General features: G+C 47.4%; 1 protein-coding gene across 1 annotated transcript in view; it reads right to left on the minus strand.

The window, feature by feature from the left end:
- Window positions 1-1,525: 1,525 nt before the first annotated feature.
- Window positions 1,526-21,265, minus strand: part of LOC142000231 (eosinophil peroxidase-like) — a 77,567-nt gene continuing 57,827 nt past the window's right edge. Inside the window, 5 exon segments of the mRNA XM_074974325.1 lie at window positions 1,526-3,947; window positions 6,387-6,598; window positions 10,742-10,979; window positions 15,567-15,737; window positions 17,760-18,006. Coding sequence (XP_074830426.1) covers window positions 3,925-3,947; window positions 6,387-6,598; window positions 10,742-10,979; window positions 15,567-15,737; window positions 17,760-18,006 — 891 coding nt within the window. The 3' untranslated portion in view covers window positions 1,526-3,924.

Below are 21,265 nucleotides of genomic sequence, written 5' to 3' on the forward strand. Positions count from 1 at the left end.
CACAATTTTTCACAAAGAAAATGTCTCAGCTCAGGGAGTTCCATGTCTCACCTCCATTAAAACAGTCTAACGCTTGCAGGCACATGTCACTTGGGGTGACCCAACATGTAGTTTGTGACATACAGCCAGTCAAACCCCATTTTCTTATTCAAGCTCCACAAACAGAATGGAAGTGGGCTGGGGCATGACATCTCACAACACACTGCTCAAGAGCAAAGCGTCAGGTTAGGGAGTGGCATATCCCGACTTCTTCATAACTGTTGCACAGTTGCAGGGATGTGCCGCTTGGGCTGACCCACGATGCCATTTTTTTGCATACAATCTGTAAAAACCCAGCTACTTATTCAAGCCATTTACACAATGGAAGTGGGTGGAGGTGTGATGTCTCATGGCATATTGCACAGAAGCAAAGTTTGGGGTAGGTGTGTGGCGTGTCCCAGCTCCCTCAGCACAGTCAAACAGCCACAGAAACGTGTCATGTGGGGCCAGCAGAGACAAAGGTAGTCAAAACCCAGCTCTTATTCAAGCACCATTTACACAATGGAAGTGGGGTGGAGGGGTGACATATGTCAGCAAGTTGCTTAAGAAGGAAGCTTCAGGTCAGCAAGTAGCATGTTCCAGCTACTTCAGCACAGTCGAATGGTCACAGAGACATGTCACTTGGGGTGACCTGATCATAGAATCATAGAATAGAATCATAGAATATCAGGGTTGGAAGGGCCCTCAGGAAGTCATCTAGTCCAACCCCCTGCTCAAAGAAGGACCAATCCCCAATTTTTGCCCTGATCCCTAAATGGCCCCCTCAAGGATTGAACTCATAACCCTGGGTTTAGTAGGCCAAGGCTCAAACCACTGAGCTATCCCTCCCCCCCGATGCTTATTTTGTCATGTACAGCCAGTCAAAACCCAGTTCCTTCTTCAGAATCCCTGTACAAAATGGAAGTGGGGGGTGTGACATCGCACAGGATATTTCTCAAGACCACAATGTCAGGTCAGGGAGTGGCATGTCCCAGCTGGGACTTGTTATGTGGTGTGACCAAAGATGCATTTTCTCTAAGCCCAGTTCCACTCAAGCACCATTGACCATATGGATGTAGTGCGGGGGGAGATGGGGCAGCTTTGGGGTGGGGAGTGGCTTGTGCCCCAAAGCTGATGGTCATGGGGCTGGGTCAGACATTTTGTCAGGCACAGCCAGTCAAAACCCAACTCCTTCTTTGATTATTTAATTAATAATTAAATAATTGCTCATTTACATTTTTATCACATTCAGTCACATTAATTTGATGAAATTTCTAAAAAAAAAAAATCTTACATGGATATATTTTAAATAATTTTGCCCTCTGAGTAAGGCATTGGCAGTAAGGAAGCAATTTGAGCCTCATGGGCACCGGTCCCTGCAATCCCCCATACTTACTTTGAGGGCTCAGAGGGGACGTCTTGTCTGCTCTGCGGGAGGGCTGGGGGTTTCATTATCAGCTGTTTCTCTGAGAGGCAGTTGTTGATTTGTACCATGCCCGCTGCAGTTCTCCTCCTCAGTTTTCTGTCACGGTATCCCATGTCCCAGGAAGCTAAGGGATGCCTCTGCTGCACAGGGACTCGGCAGGGCAATTTCTTTTCAGCATTCTCTACTTTGGCTCGTGCCTCTGGATTTGAGCACGTACCTGCCAAGTCCCTGCACAATACCTGTCCTCACCCACCTCCCTTCACGACTTCCTGCACTCATCACGTTGCACACGGGAAAGGAAAGTCAGCCTCGGTTCCAAAAAGCATTTTATTGGGCGATGCGTTACACAGAGAGTGGTTATACAGCGGCATAGCAACTCAAGGCCCGTTACAGGAGCGAAGGAGAAGTTGGCTTGCCCCTCGCTTGAGGAATGGTGGGATATGTGTGGAATGAGACTATTTGAACTAGATCTGCTCTAGAACCAACAGGAGTTAATTCAGGGAAGTTCTGTGGCCTGTGTTATACAGAAAGTTAGACTAGATGATCACTATAGGCCCCTCTAGCCTTACAATTAATTAAGTGAAAGAAAGCTTAGTTACAAACAAAGGCTCAAAAAAGAGTCACTGCCACCTGTATTGTGCCCAGCTTCCCACATAAATTGGCATGGCAGTAATAAACACACTTCCTGCCTCCATGCGGATGCAATCCTGATTCTGCTGCTTAGACCCAGAATCAAACAATTTTGAGGACAGAAGAGTTCTAACAGAGAATGATTTTCTTCTCCAGCTTTGCTTATTCTAGTCCTATCATGAGACAGGGGCATGTGCAGTAACTGAGAGAGGACTTCATGTTCTGAGCAGACCTGAAAATCAGAGGAGTCCTTTGTTGTGTAATGCTGAAGATCACACTGTGGCTTTGTGACTGTCACTAGCAATTACTGTTCACATCCCAAACTCTCAGCCTTCACTCAGCAGAAGATTCTTTGCACTGATGCCTGAGTTAATTAAATTAATTGAGGATTAAATTAAAATGCCAGAGGAACCACACAAATGAACACACTGGCTTTCCAAATTTATACGGCCTATGTGACTGGATAGCTAGGCACCAAATCACCCAAACATAGGGCTACTTTGCACAATTCTAGCCACTTCAGCTGGGCAAAGCAATTCTAATGCCAGTGGACCCTGTCCCAGAGAGCTAAACAATTATCACTGCATCAATTGCTGGTGGATTCCCCCTGCCTAAGGGAATCCTAAGGTGACACAGAGCTTGTATAATTTCTCCTGCACCTCAGCTGCCAGATGGGGATGGAGCCAGGGGAAAAGGAAGCATAGAAAAGGCATCCCTGCACCCATTTGGTTTTCATCTTCCAGCTGCTCTAATTAGCACCAGGACTGGTCCCATCACCCCGGTTTAGGATGCTAAGACTCATGCCAAGTGCTCCTTCCCCAGCCCAGAGAACTGAGGCTGTTGTGCCAATTTCCTTTCATATGTGGTGCTAACACTAATCCTTATTCTTTTGTGACTACCATGGAATAGTTTTGGTGGGGGGGGAATAGCTCAGTGGTTTGAACATTGACCTGCTAAACCCAGGGCTGTGAATTCAATCCTTGAGGGGGCCATTTAGGGATCTGGGGCAAACATTGGAGATTGGTCTGGCTTTGAGCAGGGGATTGGACTAGATGACCTCCTGAGGTCCCTTCCAACTATGAGATTCTATGACTTTTCCAAAGTCTGCAAAAAGATTAGGAATTAATGAGTTAATGTCTCATTTCTTCAATAGAGACACTTTGCTGACTCACCATTCCAGGAAAATCAGAAAGAGAAGCTTTTTTATGCTAGAAACCACAGAACAATAATTAAATGGCATCACATGGTTGACAATCATTACTGTCTCGTTCAAATGCATCCCTGGAAAATCTGCAAACTTTGTTTCTCTTAAAGGAAAAATTCTAGGATTTGTTATACTAACTCAGAGAGCACAACAGATTTTTAGTAAACAAGAGATACGTTAAGAGTTCATTGCAGAGAAATTCTAGTGCATCCGTTGGACCTACTTTGTCCTACAACACCATCTCCCAACAGAGACCCATATGATTATGGAAAATCAGACAGAAAGAAATGGCTCTTAAGAAGAAGCTGATTTAGGCCAAATTTGTGTGAATTTCGTAAGAGGGCAGCTTCCTGGCTGATTGTCAAATATTCTGTTGTCGTTTTGAAAACTCATTCTAGTGCCGTTCTCTGCTCTGTAATGTCATGTTTAGAACATTTCATATATTGCACTGGAATGTCCTTTACCAATGCTCACTTTAATTTGGTTGCATCTCACGGAAGAGGCCTCATGCAAAACAAAATCAAGCCAAACGCTAGCACTTATGCCGTGCATTCCAGGCAGTAAAAGCATTGGACTGAATGTGGTAAAGAATCCTTGTGGGCAGCATCCTGAATCCAGCCCTCCAGGGGAACTTCAGCTTCCATCACTAGTAGTCACCGGATGCTTCTTCTGTGGGGTGAAATGGGCAAGGTGTTAATAAAGCAGTGAAGGCCCCTGGGAGGCTGGGATTTTGTTTTATCTCTATGGGTTAAGCAGGAACAGGAGGACAAAGGGGAGAGAGGCAATATATCCACCAATCGATGCCCTCAAGCTCTGTGGGAGGTGTTCACCTTGCCCAGCTGGAGTCCTTCTCCAATTACCCTAGTCCAGTACAGCAAAGCAGGATTCCCATCTGACTAGGCACAGGAGCCAACAGATGGCCAAAGAACGTTTTAGAAGTACGACTTTTGAGTCTGAGACATCTACCAATGAGAACTCATGACACTTTGTGTACAGTGTCCCTCACGCCCCTGGCGTTTTTACCACTTGTACCAGAGCATGCAAATCTACTGGACAGGAAGGGTGGCAGTTGGTTGTATGTCACAATGGGTCCTCTTGAACAGGTGACCTGATTTAGTCTAAAATTGTAATAATTAGATAAACAGTCATTAATAAGTTAATTTCTAATTTTTTCAAATGTAGCTTGGGCAAGAAATTTCAATGTTTTATCTGTTGGATATTAGTTGGTTACTTAGCTGCTGAAGAAGGGGAGCTACGTAGCTCAGTTGCAGGGCAGGCTCCAGGCACCAGCTAAGGAAGCACGTGCCTGGGGCGGCCCCTGTGGAGCGGCGGCATTTTGGCCAAAATTGGGGCGGCTCTTTGGCAGCTCTCTGCTCGCCTTTTTTTTTTTTTTTTTTTTGCTTGGGGAGGCAAAAAAGCTCGAGCCGGCCCTGCTCAGTTGAGAACCTGAAGGATCAGAAAGGGCTGAGGAGCAGCTGAGTTCTGCAAGAGGACAAGGCAGGGAAGCACCTACCAGCCCTGCTCTAGCCTGCTGCGGGAAGCCCGGGGCTGCAAGCCTGAGCTTGCACTGCAGTAGAGAGATCTCCTCGTGCCAGACCTCACCTCTCATGTTTCCTCAGATACCATCAGTTGACACTCCCAGGATGCAGCCACCCGGTATTCCCTGGTTACCAGGATGGCTGTTGTGTGAGAAGGGGATCTGCTAGCCTCTGCAGGGGAGTGACCCGCTGCAGCTGACCTCTTCCAGCTCCCTGAACCAGGACTCCCCTTGGCAAGCCATAGTGAAACATTCTCCTTCTGCAGCACTGAACTGCTCCTCACGTCCATCCCACAGCCCCCTGTGCTCTCTGCATTGCCCACTGGCAGAGCTGGTGCTAGCCCACTGGGGGCCCTAAGCAGGAATATCCCGTCTCCCCCCCGCCACAGACAGACACAATACGAAACCAGGCAAATTCTTATAATAAAAACGGAGGGACTCCCTTGAGCTGCTCGGAGCCCTAAGCAATTGCTTCGTCTGCTCATGAAGACCAGTGGGCCAGCTCTGCCCACTGGGCTCCAGCTCGAGCTCCTCACACACCCTTCTTCAGTTTCCAGGAGCTCCAGAGGCATGAATGAAAACAGTTCTGAAGAATAATAGAAACAAAAAGCCAAATCCCATGCTGAAAAGGGACATGCGTCTGAGATCTTGGAGAATTTTCTGGGGTGGGGTCCATACATTCTGTGAATTTTTAGCTCCGGGAACCCAGAAAAACATTAGATCGAAAAGCTAAATTTGGAAAAGGGGCATTTTTAAACCTTTAGAAGTTCAACATACTCCAGCCACTTAGTCCAGATCCAGGTCTGGGGGAAATATCAGAAACAATATCTGTATTCAGAATCTTTCTTCATCGGAAATAAATGAAATAAATTGTGCTGTAAAGTGGCACTCTCAACTCAGCCTTATCTTGGGAGCCACTCCTGATCCCTCAGCAATTATTTGCTAAGCACTGACAATGTGCTCAGAACAAGACAACAAGGACAGATGGCTGGAGGGATTGCTGCTCTGACCCACTATGGTAATTTCGATGTGACAGGAAGACCCTGTCCTGAAGAGGTAACAAGCTAAACACTTATATAAATTCATCCCTGGCAGCCCAGGTTAGCTTTACCTTTGACCAGCCATGCTGAGGGACTGCATGCCCATGAGCTTACTCATAATGGGCCCAATTTTCAAGCCTGGGTGCCTAAATGTAGGTGTCTAAATCTGCATTAGGCATCTATATACCAGTTTCTGGACCTAAGAACCAGCTTTACAAAGCTATTTAGGTACCTCAGTATGTAGATAGGCACCCAGTGGGATTTTCAAAAGCACTTCTGGAATTACATGCCAAACTCGCACTGATTTTCAAGGGAGTTAAAGTATCTTAATCAGTTTAGGTGCTTTTGAAAATTTCACTAGGCCCCTATTTGCATCTTTAAACAACTAAAAACCTTTGAAAATATGCCCTGTAAGTATTTATCTAGGCCCCTAAATGCAGATGCAAACATGCACCTTTGCGTATCCTACTTTGAAAATTGAGTTCCCCATGTTACGCTGAGTGCAAGCCAGCCAGTTCTCTCCGTACCTACCTTCCCCAGCACACGTTGATCTCCAAGCCGAGAGGTCCAGCTTCTGTATCTGATTGCAGTTCACAAAGTCTCTGGGGTAAGTATTGGCATAGAAAATACTCCTAGGAACCTCAGTAATGTGGGTGTTATCACAGATTATACGTGGCAAGCTGATCCGTCTCAGGGCGCCTCGCTGCTGGGGAGTGAAAATCCCGATATTCTCCCACCAGAATCTGCCCAAAACAGGAAAAGAGCAGCAACAGATTTTATCCTGTGGGTTTTGATAGACTCGGGACAGCTGGCATGTCATTTCCAATGAAACATGAACACAAGCAACATCTTTCTCTTTAAAAAGAACAGGAGGACTTGTGGCACCTTAGAATAATAGAATCATAGAATATCAGGGTTGGAAGGGACCTCAGGAGGTCATCTAGTCCAACCCCCTGCTCAAAGCAGGACCGATCCCCAATTAAATCATCCCAGCCAGGGCTTTGTCAAGCCTGACCTCACTAGTGTCGAATAGAGGGGAACGATCACGTCCCTCGATCTGCTGGCAATGCCCCTACTTATACATCCCAAAATGCCATTGGCCTTCTTGGCAACGAGGGCACACTGTTGACTCTTATCCAGCTTCTCATCCACTGTAACCCCTAGGTCCTTTTCTGAAGAACTGCTGCCGAGCCATTCGGTCCCTAGTCTGTAGCGGTGTATGGGGTTCTTCCATCCTAAGTGCAGGACTCTGCACTTGTCCTTGCTGAACCTCATCAGATTTCTTTTGGCCCAATCCTCCAATTTGTCTAGGTCCGTCTGTATCCTATCCCTACCCTCCAGCGTATCTACCTCTTCTCCCAGTTTAGTGTCATCTGCAAACTTGCTGAGGGTGCAATCCACACCATCCTCCAGATCATTAATGAAGATATTGAACAAAACCGGCCCCAGGACCGACCCTTGGGGCACTCCGCTTGATACCGGCTGCCAACTAGACATGGAGCCATTGATCACTACCCGTTGAGCCCAACAATCTAGCCAGCTTTCTATCCACCTTATAGTCCATTCATCCACCCCATACTTCTTTAACTTGCTGGCAAGAATACTGTGGGAGACAGTGCCAAAAGCTTTGCTAAAGTCATGGAACAACACGTCCACTGCTTTTCCTTCATCCACAGAACCAGTTATCTCATCATAGAAGGCAATTAGATTAGTCAGGCATGACTTGCCCTTGGTGAATCCATGCTGACTATTCCTGATCACTTTCCTCTCCTCTAAGTGCTTCAGAATTGATTCCTTGAGGACCTGCTCCATGATTTTTCCAGGGACTGAGGTGAGGCTGACTGGCCTGTAGTTCCCAGGATCCTCCTTCTTCCCTTTTTTAAAGATGGGCACTACATTAGCCTTTTTCCAGTCGTCCGGGACTTCCCCGGATTGCCATGAGTTTTCAAAGATAATGGCTAATGGCTCTGCAATCACATCCGCCAACTCCTTTAGCACTCTCGGATGCAACGCATCCAGCCCCATGGACTTGTGCACGTCCAGCTTTTCTAAATAGTCCCGAACCACTTCTTAGAGACTAACAAATTTATTTGAGCATAAGCTTTCGTGAGCTACAGCTCACTTCATCAGTTTTCTACTGCATGCATCCGATGAAGTGAGCTGTAGCTCACGAAAGCTTATGCTCAAATAAATTTGTTAGTCTCTAAGGTGCCACAAGTCCTCCTTTTGTTTTTGCAGATACAGACTAACACGGCTGCTACTCTGAAATCTTTCTCTTTGTGAGCTTTGTCATGAATGGGGCTTTGTGGTGAGGCTGAGCAGACTCGCTCTGAAGTGGAGTGTGAGGGACCACTACATTTTTGATATAGTCTCCCACAGTATTCTTGCCAGCAAGTTAAAAAAGTATGGATTGGATGAATGGACTATAAAATGGATAGAAAGCTGGCTAGATTGTCGGGCTTAACGGGTAGTGATCAATGGCTCCATGTCTAGTTGGCAGCCGGTATCAAGCAGAGTGCCCCAGGGGTTGGTCCTGGGGCCAGTTTTGTTCAATATCTTCATTAATGGTCCAGATGATGAGATTAATTGCACCCTCAGCAAGTTCGCAGATGACACTAAGCTCGGAGGAGAGGTAGATATGCTGGAGGGTAGGGATAGGTCCCAGAGTGACCTAGACAAATTGGAGGATTGGGCCAAAAGAAATCTGATGAGGTTCAACAAGGACAAGTGCAGAGTCCTGCACTTAGGATGGAAGAACCCCATACACCGCTACAGACTAGGGACCGAATGGCTCGGCAGCAGTTCTTCAGAAAAGGACCTAGGGGTTACAGTGGATGAGAAGCTGGATAAGAGTCAACAGTGTGCCCTCGTTGCCAAGAAGGCCAATGGCATTTTGGGATGTATAAGTAGGGGCATTGCCAGCAGATCGAGGGAAGTGATTATTCTCCTCTACTCGGCACTGGTGGGCCACACCTGGAGTATTGTGTCCAGTTTTGGTCCCCCCACTACAGAAGGGATGTGGACTAATTGGAAAGAGTCCAGCGGAGGGCAATGAAAATGATTACGAAGTCATGACTTATGAGGAGAGGCTGAGGGAACTAGGGTTATTTAATCTGCAGAAGAGAAGAATGAGGAGGGATTTGATAGCAGCCTTCAACTACCTGAAGGGGGGTTCCAAAGAGGATGGAGCTCGGCTGTTCTCAGTGGTGGCAGATGACAGAACAAGGAGCAACGGTCTCAAGTTGCAGCGGGGTGGGGTCTAGGTTGGATATTAGGAAACACTATTTCACTAGGAGGGTGGTGAAGCGCTGGAATGGGTTACCTAGGGAGGTGGTGGAATCTCCTTCCTTAGAGGTTTTTAAGGCCCAGATAGACAAAGCCCTGGCTGGGATGACCTAGCTAGTGTTGGCCCAGCTTAGAGCAGGGGGTTGGACTAGATGACCCCCTGAAGTCTCTTCCAACCCTGGGATTCTCTGATTCTATGCTCCCCTGGGTGGGCGGAGCCAAACCCACCCCACCCCTCTCACTGGAAGTACCAGGAGCTCCTCTGTTGCTGAGCCACAGGAGAGACCGGATGTCTCTTCAGGGGAGCAGACGTCCCTGCAAGAGCCTGGTCCAGCCCAAGTGGACCGACACTTTGCCAGACGAGGACCCCAAGGAGCTGCCGGAGCTACCCGCGGCCAAGTACCCCGAGCAGAGGGGGGACCTTTGGGACCAGGGCTGGCTCCAATGTTTTTGCCGCCCCAAGCCGCAAAAAAAACCCCAAAACATGTGGCCGAACATGGAAGCAGAGTAATGGTGTGGCCGTTGAATTGCCGCCGGTGACTGTAGAAGAGTCACGTCCCGCCACCGCCGAGGACGGATTGCCGCCCCAGAACCCGACGTCCTGCCACCTCTTTACATTGGCCGCCCAAGGCACCTGCTTGGTTCGCTGGTGCCTGGAGCTGGCCCTGTTTGGGACCCTACATCCAGACTGTGGGGGGGAGGAGGGCCCAGGGAGACCAGACTCTAGTCCGGTCCTGCTGCCGGAGTGTGAGTCAGCATGTTGCGGCTGGAACCCCCGCTGACCCAGTGGCAGATCACCCTGCCACTTTCAGGGGCCTGGGCTGGGATGCAGTGGAGTTAGGTGGGCCTGCGTCCCCCTGATACCCCACCCCTGGATGGCAGCCTCCCCACCATAGGCAAAGAGGCCTGTGTTGGCGTTCACCCCCCCCTCCCCCCGCCTGAGCCTCTTGTCTGCTTTGGTGCTCAGCTCCCCCCCTGCCCTGTCTGAGCCCCCAGACTGCTTTGGCGCTCACCCCTGCAAGAGCCCTAATTGTGATTCCGCTCCGCCCAGAGGGAGCCAGAGCCCCTCTACAGATGGTTTGTAGCTGTCTGTCCAGCCAGGTGGCTGCAGGCTAAAGACTGTTTGTGTTTCTGCCCCCCCCAAGGGGCTGGAGCTCTTCCCTATAAGACTATTACTGTAGTCTGCCTGTAGTGAGGCCTGCCTGTAGTCTGCCTATAGCGAGGCAGAGTAGCCTCCCTCTCCCACTTCAGAGTGAGGGACCACTACAGGCTTAAATTCCAGTGGCTTACTATGAATGGGGATCCCCTTTTCTGTATTCAGAATACCTACAGTGGAGCACCCATAGGGACACTACTCGAAGAAGAATAAGTAGATATCAATTGGTATTTGATGTTCTAGATATACCTCTGATATGTAAGAAGGGGAAGCAGATATACCTGTAGCTATTAAATATAGATTATAAAATACCAAATATGCAGTGACCTCATTCACTTTGGAAGATGATGAACAAAACCATAGATGGAGCTTGCATTCAGCTCCCCGAAACAAACAGCCTCCTACCCTTAATCACTGGGATTCCTATCTTTGTATGATCTCTTACCTGTCCCCATCTCGCAATTTTCTGAACTGAGATCCAATGATGCAAGCCAAGGTGGGCCCAACTCTGCCATTGGGAACAAATGGCTCTGCGAGTGCCCCAATCCAGATGTCGATATTGTCTGGTGTCCCGTACAGGTCCATGAACTTCTGGGCCAGATCAGAATTATCCAGCACTGCAGAGAGATCAGCTAAGTCGCGAGGCTGTGTCAACCCACAAAACCGTCTCCAGGCGTTATACCCTGCAGAACCAGAGCAGAGCAGTCAATACCACCATCTCCCTCCCATCTGTGCTAGCAAGTTTTTCCTCTTCCTTGGATGACACAGTCACATATTTGTTTCTAGTGTATTTGAAGTCTTTTCTAAAGCTCTCCCCTTATTGTCTCTGATTTTCTGTTCTTTGTGTCAACTCTTTGTGTCAACTTTAGTTCCAATTAGTACCTTACCTGGCACGATCAGTATAGTTCAGGCAGGATGTTTATTCTTTAGATCATGCTGTTTTAGACATAACCCTTTCCTACCTGGCAGCTTTTACTCTTTGTTTGTTTTGGTGTCAGAGGCACATCAATAATTGTGTCTCTCTATGGAGTCTTCAGTTACTTTCAGGCTCCATTTACAGTTTAAGATTCTAATATATTCTTCTACCTGCTATTAACCAAAATGATCTTTGGATGTATAGAGAGGGGAATGTTGAGTAGAACTAGTGAGATTCTGTCATCTCTGAATACATCACTGTTGGAACACTACATCCCATTCTGGTCTCCACACTTTAAAAATAATATTGAAAACCTGGGCAGGGTTCAGAGAAGAGCTAAGGAATCATTTGAAGTCTGGAAAGTACAACTTACACTAAGAGATTTAATGAGCTCAATGTATTTCACTTATCAAAACAAAGATTAAGAGACTCTTTAATCCTGTCAATAATTGCCTATCTAGAGAAGGCACCAGGCATTAGGGAGCTCTTTGCTCTAGCAGATAAAGGCAGAATAAGATCCCATGGCTGGAAGCTGAAGTTAGACAAATTCAAATGAGAAATAAATTGCAGCTTTTTAACAGTGAGTGTAATGAAGCATTGGAACAGATTAGCAAGGGAGGGAGTAAATTATCCTCATTTAGAGGGTTTTAATCAATTTGGGTATCTTTGTAAATGTTCTGTTCTAGTTCAGACACCTGGTAGTAGACCCAGTTGTGTTGCCTTATATAGCACGGAAGAATTATTCCCTCCACTGCAGGAATGACAGGCTGATGTTATATGGTCTGTGTTATGCTGGTCAGATTAGATCCTAGAGGTTACTTCTGGCCTTGAAAACTGTGAATTTATCACCATTCCTCATAGTTTTGAAGTCTGCCTTATTAAGTTTCCCACCACAATGCTATCCTAGTTACAATATCAGCCTAATTGGGCAGTGATCACTGTTAGCCCAGGAAGCTTCTATGCTCCATTTTAATTTTATTAACTCCTGTCTATGACTCAAGACTAAGGGCTTGTCTACACTGAAAACGCTGCAGCTGCCCCACCTCAGTGCTTCAATGAAGACGCTATCTACACCTCCTGTCGACATGGGTACTCCACTTCCCCAAGAGGCGGAACTAGGTCTGCACCAGAGGTCAGGTTGGTTTAACTGTGTCACTCAGGGGTGTGGATTATTCACTCCCCTGAGCGATGTAGTGATACTGACCTAATTTCCTGGTGTAGACCACATCTGAATTGAGAATTGCTTCTTCTGTAGGCACCTCAACAGGCTGATGTAAAAAGGTGTCATTCTGGTACCAAACTGATACTCCAAACCATTCCCAGATTCATAGAGTGTAAGGCTAGAAGGAACTATTAGATCATCTAGTCTGACCTCCTGTGTAACACAGGCCAGAAATTTTAGCTTCTCCTGTGTTGAGCCCAACGAAATGTGTCTGAGTAAAGCATCTCTTCTAGAAACGTTTCAGAGTAGCGGCCGTGTTAGTCTGTATCTGCAAAAAGAAAAGGAGGACTTGTGGCACCTTAGAGACTAACAAATTTATTTGAGCATAAGCTTTCGTGAGCAGCTCACTTCATCGGATTTGTTAGTCTCTAAGATGCCACAAGTCCTCCTTTTCTCTTCTAGAAAGGCTCCAGTCTTGCTCTGAAGACTTAAGGAGGTGAGAATCGACCACTTTCCTTGGCAGCTTGTTCCAATGGCTAATCACCCTCTATTAAAAATCTGTGCCATATTTCCCATTTGAATTTGCCTGGCCTCAGCTTCCAGCCATTGGCTCTTGTTCTGCCTGTCTCCACTGCATTAAAGAGCCCTTTAGCACCCAGGCTTTTCTCCCCATGATGGTACTGAAACAGTGTAGTCCAGTCACCTCTATATCGTCTTTCTGATCAGCTAGTCAGTTGGAGTTTTTTAAGTCTCTCACTGTAAGTTTCTCCAGCCCTCAAATCTTTTTTGTGGCACTTCTCTGTACCATCTTCAATTTGTCATCATTTTTTTTCATTGGAGACACCAGAAATGGACGCAACATTCCAAGACTGGTCCCACCAATGCCGTACACAGAAGTAAAATCACCTCCTTACTCCTACTCACCATGGTCTAGTGAATCGTAGGGGAGTTAAAGCCATCCACTATCATTTTTCTACCTGCTACTTTTCTTTATGACTCCTCCACTTCTGCAATCTTAGCTGTGAGGTGTTACGGTTGGCTCCTGAGGGCACTGACCTGCTCACAGCAGGGGCACATCTGCCACACAATAAGTAGTGGTAGCAGATGACAGAACAAGGATCAATGGTCTCAAGTTGCAGTGGGGGAGGTCTAGGTTGGATATTAGGAAAAACTTTTTCACTAGGAGGGTGGTGAAGCACTGGAATGGGTTCCCTAGGGAGGTGGTGGAATCTCCTTCCTTAGAGGTTTTTAAGGTCAGGCTTGACAAAGCCCTGGCTGGGATGATTCAGTTGAGGATTGGTCCTGCTTTGAGCAGGGGGTTGGACTAGATGGCCTCCTGGGGTCCCTTCCAACCCTGATCTTCTATGTTTCTATGAGCCACACACAGGACATGTGAGAAGATGTGATTTGTTGAATCAAAGAGGCAGCGTAGTTCAGAAGCTGGGCAGAGTTAGAATGCAGCAATTCCTGAATTCTAGTCCGGGCTTGGCAATGATTCTTGCAGACAAGTCATTAGCTTCCATGCCAGTTTTGCCATTTATCAACTGAAGATAATATATTTGTTGTGACACAAAGAGAAGAGTTCATCAGTGACTGTTTGCACCGTTCTGTGCAATGTGATGTGAACACAAAGGATTATGCTGCTAAGCATCTAACTCCAGTCAGCTCTTAGCTCCACCCTGGCTGCTAAGTCAGTGGCTAACTTTCAAAGAATCATAGAATATCAGGGTTGGAAGGGACCTCAGGAGGTCATCTAGTCCAACCCCCTGCTCAAAGCAGGACCGATCCCCAATTAAATCATCCCAGACAGGGCTTTGTCAAGCCTGACCTTAAAAACTTCTAAGGAAGGAGATTCCACCACCTCCCGAGGTAACGCATTCCAGTGTTTCACCACTCTCCTAGTGAAAAAGTTTTTCCTAATATCCAACCTAAATCTCCCCCACTGCAACTTGAGACCATTACTCCTTGTTCTGTCATCTCCTACCACTGAGAACAGTCTAGAGCCATCCTCTTTGGAACCCCCTTTCAGGTAGTTGAAAGCAGCTATCAAATGCCCCCTCATTCTTCTCTTCCGTAGACTAAACATCCCCAGTTCCCTCAGCCTCTCTGCATAAGTCATGTGTTCCAGTCCCCTAATCATTTTTGTTGCCCTCCACTGGACTCTTTCCAATTTTTCCACATCCTTCTTGTAGCGTGGGGCCCAAAACTGGACACAGTACTCCAGATGAGGCCTCACCAGTGTCGAATAGAGGGGAACGATCACGTCCCTCGATCTGCTGGCAATGCCCCTACTTATACATCCCAAAATGCCATTGGCCTTCTTGGCAACAAGGGCACACTGTTGACTCTTATCCAGCTTCTCATCCACTGTAACCCCTAGGTCCTTTTCTGAAGAACTGCTGCCGAGCCATTCAGTCCCTAGTCTGTAGTGCTGCATGGGATTCTTCCGTCTTAAGTGCAGGACTCTGCACTTGTCCTTGCTGAACCTCATCAGATTTCTTTTGGCCCAATCCTCCAATTTGTCTAGGTCCGTCTGTATCCTATCCCTCCCCTCCAGCGTATCTACCTCTCCTCCCAGTTTAGTGTCATCTGCAAACTTGCTGAGGGTGCAATCCACACCATCCTCCAGATCATTAATGAAGATATTGAACAAAACCGGCCCCAGGACCGACCCTTGGGGCACTCCACTTGATACCGGCTGCCAACTAGACATGGAGCCATTGATCACTACCCGTTGAGCCCGACAATCTAGCCAGCTTTCTATCCACCTTATAGTCCATTCATCCAGCCCATACTTTAACTTGCTGGCAAGAATACTGTGGGAGACCGTGTCAAAAGCTTTGCTAAAGTCAAGGAACAACACGTCCACTGCTTTCCCTTCATCCACTTTCCTACCTACTGGTTTACTGTGGCACAGTAAAGCAGACAGGACCCAGAAGAGATCCCTGCAAGATCCCAGCCAACACTGTGCTGTCAATATTTACTCTCCATGTCAGACTTTTTGTCCCAGGGTATGTGGATGGCTTAAGGTTGACTACATTTCTCTGTATTCCATTATGGGACTGTCTGGTTTTCTCCCTACGTTTCTAGAATATACTGCAATTTACATTCATTCCTGTGGGGTTTGGCATTTTGGTTTTTCCATTTCCTCTGGAGTTTTGTTTCTGAGATGGAGCCAGCTGGGATCCTCACCTGGGAGACCTTTATCTCTGCCCCGCTGCATGTTAAGTGCCGCTAAATCCAGTCCAATCCTCATGACCTGTTCAAACAGCCGATCCCGGACTTCATCCACAACCATTTGCCTCTGTGTCATCAGTTTGGCCTGATTAGCCATCAAGCCACGGAGAATAGGGTCAATGCCACCTGCAGGAATTAAACAGCTACTAGTAAATGGCCTTCCACATCCAACAACTTTAGGGATGGACACTGCACTTGAAACAGAGGCCCCAGCTGGGCTTTTGTTCATACATCTACTGGTATAGTAGATGACTTGGGAACCTAAGCTTTGAATTTCCTGATATCTGGAAAAGTGCTCCTTCAGAAAAGGAGGGTGGTCCAGCAGCTAACATGCTGACCTGGGACTCAGGAGACTTGGGTTGAATTCCCTGCACCATCACAAACTTCCTAGGAGGCCTTGGGCAAGATACTCAGGCCCCAATTCAAAAAAGGTGCATGGCCATTGTAAAGATTCACTTCTCAATGCCTGGAAAATCAGGGGACCCACAAAGCCTGAGGTAGGCATCAGTGCATGGGGGGGGTGGGGGAGAGAGGCACCCGAGGAAAGGTTCCACCAAAGCTCGGTGGGGAGCCACCCCAACTAGCCAACGGGGGAGGCAGATCAGAGGGCAGTGTTCTAAGCCCCACCCCCTCGCAGAGTTCAGCACCCAAATCCAGGCTGCAGGAAGGAGCCTATCTCTGCTAGCAATCCACAGCCAGGAACCCCTCTGCTGGAGTTAGGAGGTTTAGGTGGCTGCCTAGCTTCCCACAACACTGAGGAAGCTGCCTCCTGTATAACCTTCAGTGCACTGGTTCGGGCACTCACCCAGGACATGGGAGACCAAGTTCAATTCCCTCCTCTGCCTGATATGAAGAAGGGATTTGACCAAGGCTCTTCCCCTGCTCATATGAACACCCTAATGACTGGACTATGGGATATTCTGGTAGCAGTGCTGTCAGTCTCTCATGTGAAAGCCGTTCTACTGTAACTAAATATTAATTGGGCCAGAGAAAGCATGAGAAGCTCCCTATAGTCCAGTGTTTAGGGCACTCACCTAAGAGGTGGGAAAGCCCTCTTCAAACTTTTTCGCCTCATCAGGAAGAGGATGGAATTAAACTGGGGCCTCCCCCTTCCTGGGTGAGTACCCTAGCCACTGGATTAAAAGCTATAAGGGAGACCAGCTCTGCCTCCTCCTCCCTCCTTGCCTGACTGTTCTGTGTAGCGTTAGGCATGTTCTGAGCACACCCACTGGACTGGGTCCTGCAGGAAGATAGGTGGAGGAACATGGTCAGGGCAGAACCATAGACCCCAAGGGAGCATTTACAGCAAATGCATTTAGGCACCTAAAGGGTTAAATGGCAGCTGAGTGGGGGTTTTGTGACTTGCAGTGGTGCCTAAACAGGGATTTAGTCCCCTAAATCTGGGATTTAGGCACGTACATCCCTTTGTGGATCTCTCCCTCATTCTCTCTGGGGCTCAGTTCCCCATCTGCAACTGGGGACAGTAAGAATATCAGAACGGCTATCCTGGCTCAGACCAGTGGTCCATCTAGCCCAGTGTCCTGTCTCTGACAGTGGCCGATGCCAGATGTCTGCCCTATCTCACAGAGGTGTTGTGAGGATAAATACCTTAAAGATTTCGTGAAGATTTTCATTGGATGAAGTGAGCTGTAGCTCCCGAAAGCTTATGCTCAAATAAATTTGTTAGTCTCTAAGGTGCCACAAGTCCTCCTTTTCTTTTTGCAGATACAGACTAACACGGCCGCTACTCTGAAACCTTAAAGATTGTGAGAGACCCAGACCATATGGTGATGGGGACCATGTAAGTACCTCACATAACTCCAAACTTCCTGCATTCAGGTCTTTTTTCCTCCCCTCTCAGGAAAATGTTTATCTTCAGTGATTTTATTAGCAACTCTAAACATTTAACCAACCAGCTGTGAGCTTCCCCAAGAGGACGGTTTCTACTTTGACCACTCAGAGGAACTGTGCTGGGATGGCAAGATGCTTTGGCCACTGGTGACTGGCAGGATTCACTGGCTGATTTTGAGACAATGACCCCTATGTTGATGTATCCTGTTGTGAAGTCTGGCCATAGTGGCAGACGGGAAGTGTCTGACCAGAATGGGTGTGGGACAGCGGAGAGTAGGACTGCAGGAAGGGTTTTACCTTGTGTCACAATTTTCCACATAGCAAAGAATTCTTTGCTGAGGAGGGTTGGGGGGCCTACAGGCTGGTAGCGATCATCCAAGCGGAACACAAAGGGCTGAATCGAAGCGTGAGCAAAGCGGAAAGCAATGGTGAAGATGCTGGATATTCGGGGATCCACAGAGTCATTGTACCCCTGGTAGAAAGGAATCGCTGTCCTGAAGTTATTTCCCAGCAGGCGGGGCAAGTAGTCTCTGAAGGTTATAATCTGGGGAAAACAAGGAGAGGATGATCCACTCATGGCACCAACCATCAGCTCCCTGGGAGTGCAGAGAGGGCTATGCTCATCTCCCAAAAGTTATTCTATGTAACTGTTTCAAAACCACCTGTCTGGGAACACGCAATAAAAGGGCAAGTGCTTGTACAAAATGGGAGCAGAGAAAGTGCACAGGACAGGGGCTACCCAACAATCTCTCTGTTGACTTGGCCAGACACTCTTTTCACCCAAACACACTTTAGTCCCAGGTACCAGATTGTAACTTACTTCCTAACTTTGTGGCACAGACTCATGGTCCTTTCTACACCTGGCCATTTTATCACATGGTCAGGGATGCATCCTCGGGCAGGCCAGATTTGGGTGTCAGCACAAAAGTCCTCTGCATATGGCTGCGGCTTCCCCAGCCATGCAATTTTTTCAGAATCTCAGCTTTCATTACAAATAACAAAGTTTCTACCCTTCATGTTTGCTCAGAAAAGAATTAAAACATGCCCCAGCAGGCTACTGTGAGCACATCAGACCTGTCCTCTACTTCCTACACTTGCTTACCATAGAATTTCACATTAAGTTCAAGGTCTCAGTCCCAGGGTATCTAAAAGACTAGCTAAAGCTCCTGGATGAAACCTGTGATCGACAACTCTGCCCCTCTGGCACAATGGAACTCTCAACAATCAGAGTAAAGATCATTGGTGTAGGAGACAAGACTTTTTCCAGGTTTAGTCTGACACAGTGCAATGAAATCCCCCAAGAATCAAGGACCATCCCATATCTCCTTGCTTTCCACTCCAGGTGCAAGGCACATTTCTTTGACCTTGCCAGTCAAAGGGGGCTGGTGGTTCCTAAAAGATGTAATCCTAGATGCTCAATATCAAGCTATTCCAATGCAGAGAAAAGAAAAGAAAAGCCACAAGAGGCCAATGTGGCTGCATGAGGATCTTCATAGCTATCTACAAACCAAAAGGGATCCATACAAGAAATGGAAGGAGGGGCATGGCACCAAGGAAGGATACATGGGATAGCGTGAGTGTGTAGGGACAGAATCAGGAGAGCCAAGGCAAAGAATAAGTTACAGCTGGCAAGGAATGTTAGAGACAAGAAGGGGATCAGCAAATATGTCAGACAAAAAAGGGAAGATCAGGGATGCTGAGGGTCCGCTGTTCAGTGGAGAAGGTGAACTGGTAATGGAAGATGATAGGAAAGAAGAGCTGCTCAATGTCTACTTTGCTTCAGTTTTCACACACCAAATAACACATGACTGGACGACTAGCGAAGTTACCATAGACAGTAAAGGGGAAGGGACGCAGATCGGGATAAGTAAAGAACACATCAGAGATCTTCTGACTAATCTGAATGAATTCAAGTCAGTGGGGCCTGATGTTATTTATCCCAGGGTGCTGAAGGAATTAGCTGAAGAACTCTCAAAGCCACTGGCAATAATATTTGCAAACTCATGGATGATAGGAGAGGTCCCGGAAGACTGGATAAGGGCAAATCTGGGGCTCATCTTTAAAAAGAGGAAAAAGGAGGAGCCAGGAAACTACAGACCAGTCAGCCTGACCTCCATCCCTGGGAAGCTACTAGAGCAATGTACAAAACAGTTAATTTGCGAAAACCTGGAGGCTGAAGGGTGATCACAAGCAGCCAACATGGATTTATCAAGAACAAATCATGTCAGACCACCTTGATTTCCTTCTTTGACAGGGTAACTCGTTTAGTGGATGGGGGGAATGCGGTGGACATAAATACCCTGACTTTAGCAAGTCTTTTGACACAGTCCCACAAGACATTCTGATAAGTAAGTGGGAGAAATGCGGGCTCAGTGGAACTACCATTAAGTGAATACATAATGTGTTAAACAACCACAAACAAAGAGTAACTATTAATGGAATGATGTCAGATTGGAAGGAGGTCTTGGGTGGAGTTCCACTGGGATCTGTTCTGGGCCCAGTGTTATTTAACATTGTTATTAATGACCTGGATGTAGGTATAGAGAGCACACTGATCAAGTTTGCAGATGACACAAAGCTGGGGGTGGTTGCCAACATTTTAGAGGGTAGAGCTAAAATTCAGAGGGATCTTGATAAACTGGAGAACTGGGCTAGACAACAAAATGAATTTCAACAAAGACAAATGTGAGGTGCTACACTTAGGGAAGAAAAAACAAATGCACAAACACAGAATGGGGGAAAAACTGGCTTGGCAGCAGCACTGCTGAGAAGGCTCTGGGGGTTGTGGTGGATCACAGCTTCAACATGAGTCAGCAATGTGATGCTGTTGCAAAAAAAGCAAATGCAATTTTAGGTTGTATTAACCTAAAGCTGGTTAGGCCTCAGCTGGAGTACAGTGTCCAGTTTTGGTCACCAATGTGTAGAAAGGATGAAGAGAAACTGGAAAGGATCCAGAGGTGAGGGACAAAGATGATCAAAGGAATGGAACACAAGCCATATAAGCAAAGGCTGAAGGAATCGGGTATGTTTAGTTTGGAAAAGAGGAGATTAAAGGAGGACATAATACGATCTTCAAATACTTAAAAGACTGCCATAAAAAAGATGGAGAAAAGTTGTTGTCTCTTGCCATAGAGGACAGTACAAGAGGAAATCGGTAAAAACTACAGCATAGCAGATTTAGATTAAATCTCAGGAAAAACTTCCTAACTGTAAGAGCAGTAGGGCAATGGAACAGAGGCCTCTGGAGGTCATGGAAACTCCCACACTGGAGGTTTTCCAAAGGAGGCAGGATAGCAGGCTGTCTTGTATGGTTAAGACCAGTGCTTCTCAAACTTTAGCAACCCAAGGACACCCTTGATTTAAAATTTTTCGGGGACCCCCAAGGCCCTCCACTCAGCCCTTTCCCTGCCCCCTTCCCTGAGGCCATGCCCCACCCCTTCTCCAAGGCCCCATCCCTGTTCACTCCATCCCCCCTCCCTCTGTTGCTCGCTTTCCCCCACGCTCACTCACTTTCACCGGGCTGGAGCAGAGGGTTGGGGTGCAGGAGAGGGAGTAGGATGCAGGCTCTGGAAGGGAGTTTGGGTGTGGGAGCAGTTCACAGCCAATGGGAACTGCGGACTCAGCACTTGGGGCGGGGGCAACGTGCGGACACCACCCCGCAGGGGCTGCAGGGACATGTCGGCCACTTCCAGGAGCGGCACGGAGCCAGAGCAGGTAGGAAGCCTGCCTTAGCCCCACTGCCTCGCCAGACTTTTGGCATGCAGGAAGCGCTGGGAGGGAGGGGCAGGAGTTGATGGAGGGAT

The sequence above is a fragment of the Natator depressus genome, chromosome 17 (assembly GCF_965152275.1).
Source record: "Natator depressus isolate rNatDep1 chromosome 17, rNatDep2.hap1, whole genome shotgun sequence".
Classification (NCBI taxonomy): domain Eukaryota; kingdom Metazoa; phylum Chordata; order Testudines; family Cheloniidae; genus Natator; species Natator depressus.